The following is a 3,648-nucleotide window of genomic DNA, read 5'->3' as shown; positions in this document are numbered from 1 at the left end:
GCGTACCAACACAGTAGCATTGCAGCCTAACTTGCAAGGACATGGTCCTCAGACATTTACTATTTCCTGTGTGACACACTTGAAGATACCTTTCTGAGGTGTTCACTCACTGTGTGCATGTGTGGAAAATAGTCTGCCCAGGAGCTTTAAGGAGGACAAGCACAATGCATGCCCCCACACAACTGGCTTTCAAACACATTGAGTCTATTGATCCACACTGAGGGGAATGGCATGGGAAAAGGTTCTGCTGAGATCTGCAACGACAACCAGAAGGGTCACAGAGGCCCAGGGAACTGTTCCATGCCAGCAGAGAATGCGTCTACTGCTACATGAGCTTAGCATATCCTTCATGACTGGTGGGCAGTGGCAAAGTGGAGGCAAGAGCCAGACTCTATAGAGGACCGCTTTCCTTCTCTCCTGGTGCATTGCACATTCCAGCAGCCCTTGGCCATCTTCCTTGTACCCAGGGAAAAGAGTTCACACTGGAGAGTAGTGTCTCAAGAAGCGATACGGAAGGAGGTTGGAAGGAAGACGGGGGTCTAGCCAGGGGAGGGTCCATTCCAAACGCAAAAGGCCAGTGTCATCTGTCCTACTGTCTGCAGATATTCACATGCCCCGAGCCTGGTCTTGCAGGGAGCCCGGCTCTCCATGAGGACTTCTAGTTGTGGTCACCCAGAATGTTTAACACTCTGGCTTCTCCTCGCCTCATTTTCAGGTTCCCTAATGTGATCGTGCAGCTCAGCGCCAGCACTGCCGCCCCTGTTGTGCCGGCACAGGTCCTGGTAAATGAGCGGGAACGAGGTCTCTGGAAAGGAAGGGATGGAAAGAGAAGAACCTCTTAGAGATGGGTGTTGGGTGGGAAGGAATGGGGGCCGAAGGGTCTGTTACCTTGGGGGAGGGGAGCGTGTTTTGTCAGAGTTCATCCTCTCACTCTATTACTCTTCAGGTCTCCAGCATCTCTTCCCAGAACCCTGGCACTGCTATCCAGGTTCCTGTCATCTTCGGCCAGAGCAACACCATGCCCAACCAGGTCCCTGAAGTCTACACCCAGGGCCCAGACGCCTCCAACCAGGGCAGCTTGTCTGCTGAGGAACACAGGCAGAAGGTCATGGATGCTGCCGAGGCTCTCCTGATGCTGCATAACTCCCCTGAGGCCCTGCAAGAGACTCGCAGAACCCCAGGTACATACCTGGATCCTTGGATGAGGAACAGGGAGCGAGGGTGGGGGGTGCTGGAGAGTGTGGGGAAACAACGGGTTGTGCTGACGGAGCGGTGACTGCAGTTGGTGGTTTTCTCTTCTCGGAGGCCAGAGCCTCCAGCTCTTCGGGGTGAGTAGAGGCAACCACGGACTGATCAGTCTATCTTCAGTTTTCAAGTCCTTTGCTCAACAGCAGTGGGCCAGTACCCTGAAGCCAGGAGACTGTGAGGCCTTCCAGTTGGCAAAGTATTCTGGGAGGGTGGAGAGCACATGAAGTGGAAGGAAAATGGATAGATCCAGGTAAAATGACTCCCAGCCCGTAGGTGTACAGCAGCCCTCAGCACACTGAGAAGGCCTCAGAGGAGAAGCACGGGGCAAAAGGGTCTGGGATGGAGGGAGATCTCCACACCGGCTCAAGGCACTCTCCATGTGGACGTGGCACGGTGAAGCCTTCCCAGGCTGAATCTTACAAGCAGATCTCAGGTGTCCATCAAGGAAGGGCTTTGTGAGTTGATGGGGAGAATCTCCTAGCTAGGGAGGCTGGAAAGAAGGCTGCTGAGTAAAAAACGGCCAAGGAAGAGCACTGTGTGAGTCACAAGCCACTCCGGCTGGGTATCCTGGTTCAAAGGATGCCGAGTGGAGCCGGGGAACTTCTTCTCATAGGGGTCTCTCTGGGTGGGGAATGTAAGCTATGCCAGAACATCTGCTGCCTGCCGGGGGTGAAGCAATAACAGACTCCAGGCAGAGAGTCCTTTATGGTACTCAGGGACCCTGGGCTTGACCAAATGGGACCCATGGCTGGGACTGTTGGGGAAGCCAGTATTAGAGAGAAGGAATTCAGGTAGGAACAGGTGCAGTCATTGGTCACAATGAAGATCTTAGATGGCTTGGCACACGACGTTACCCACACAGAGCCAGGTAAGGACATATCTGTGATCTGACATGGCCTTTCCGTTTCTGTCTCAGGTCCTGATGGGGAGTGAAGGCTGAGGCTGCCCTGCCTCTCCGTGTCACCTCAGGCCACACTCTTGGCTTCACTGACCGACAACTGGTCCTCAGGTTCGCACCCCAGTCTGTCACTACGTGAGCCAAAGAGGTGGCCTCACTGAGGACTGCCTGCTGTGTTTCTGTTTCTTAACTTGTAGTGTAGTTCCTGGCCCAAATCAGAAAATCCTCCTCAATGCTTTGGCATTTTAGGTTCTTCAAAACCTTAGCGGGAGGTAGGAACATGTTCTAACTGTGGCTGTATGCTCTCGACCTTGCTTTAATTTTTTTTCCCTTTGGACGACTTGGATCTTTCTGAGTGTCATTAATGCTGCACCAAGTAGCATATTGTGAACTGTCTGTTCACAAGGTTCTGAGCTTATTCCTAAGGCAGCATTTGTTTTCTTTGCTATTTTTATTTTCTTTTGTCTCGTCATGGTTTGCATGCGTGGCTATTCTTGCGTCTAGCCATGCCTTTGGATACATCAGGATGCTCACCTGTGCCTCAGATTCTGTACATAAGCACCGAATAAAGTATGCCTGCGGTAAAGCACTGAGAAGTATTGGCTGCTTCTTTGGAAATGTAGGCCAGATATTTGGGGAGAGAGCTTTCCTTTCTCAGGCGCTAAGCTGGCTAATCATTTATCCAGTGTGTTCGTTATTAAGGCACCAAGAGAGGCAGACATCGGGTAGAAGGCTTTGTTGAATGTAGATGGCCCCCTTCCTTGCTTACCGACTTGAGCCTGTGAGACCTCCAAAAGGGACTTTTCCCTGTCCCATGCCATTTCTGTGTTGACTGTGTGAGCAGAGTCAATCGAGACTTGAGCAGAAAGCATATCGTTCTGGCCTGGGTGTCTAGTAACACATCCTCAGAGCTGTTAGTACCGTGTCTGAGGTTTGTTGCAAAACTTGCAACCACACCTTGCTTTTGCTCCTGGGATGTAGCCTTCAGGGACTCTAATCATATGGTGGCAAGAATCACATTTCACTAATGCACAGCTACATATGTCATTGTGCTTTCACTGTGCACACTGATTAGCATTCTAGACTTCCGTGCTACACACCACCAACCTCAAACCATTTTCAACTTTAGGGTGACAACAGCTTTGAACCTTTTGACCACAGCTTAGAAGTTGCTTGGCACTGTGTTTTTGCAGCCATTTGTTTACACCGAACACAGCCCTGTGTATTTTAACCTCAATTTTAGAAGGAACCGCGTGTCTTATGCACAAAGACAGTCCTATCAAAGAAATGGAACCTTCTGCAAAGTTCCTGTGAAACAGCTAGCCCTTACACATACATATCCTCCAATAAAATTTCATGTCTAAATTGGCTTAAAGGAGGAGGCTATGTAAAAGAAGCTAGCTTCCTACCGACACCCACAACCTGCTTCATCCTCTTTGAAATGACTAAGGAAAGGACAGCAACAGTGACAAAACAACAAACAAGCAAGCAAGGTCACCTCG

General features: G+C 50.5%; 1 protein-coding gene across 1 annotated transcript; it reads left to right on the top strand.

Moving 5' to 3' along the window:
• Positions 1-715: 715 nt before the first annotated feature.
• Positions 716-1,276, top strand: LOC110314890 (doublesex- and mab-3-related transcription factor C1-like; the record flags this gene model as incomplete). Its single annotated transcript, XM_021189087.1, has 2 exons — positions 716-782; positions 947-1,276. Coding segments are annotated over 2 exons (397 nt in total), but the record flags the coding sequence as incomplete, so codon positions are not given.
• Positions 1,277-3,648: the final 2,372 nt, after the last annotated feature.

Source organism: Mus pahari, unplaced genomic scaffold (genome assembly GCF_900095145.1).
Source record: "Mus pahari unplaced genomic scaffold, PAHARI_EIJ_v1.1 scaffold_15781_1, whole genome shotgun sequence".
NCBI classification, from domain to species: Eukaryota; Metazoa; Chordata; class Mammalia; order Rodentia; family Muridae; genus Mus; species Mus pahari.
This window is presented reverse-complemented; position numbering and strand designations above follow the sequence as displayed.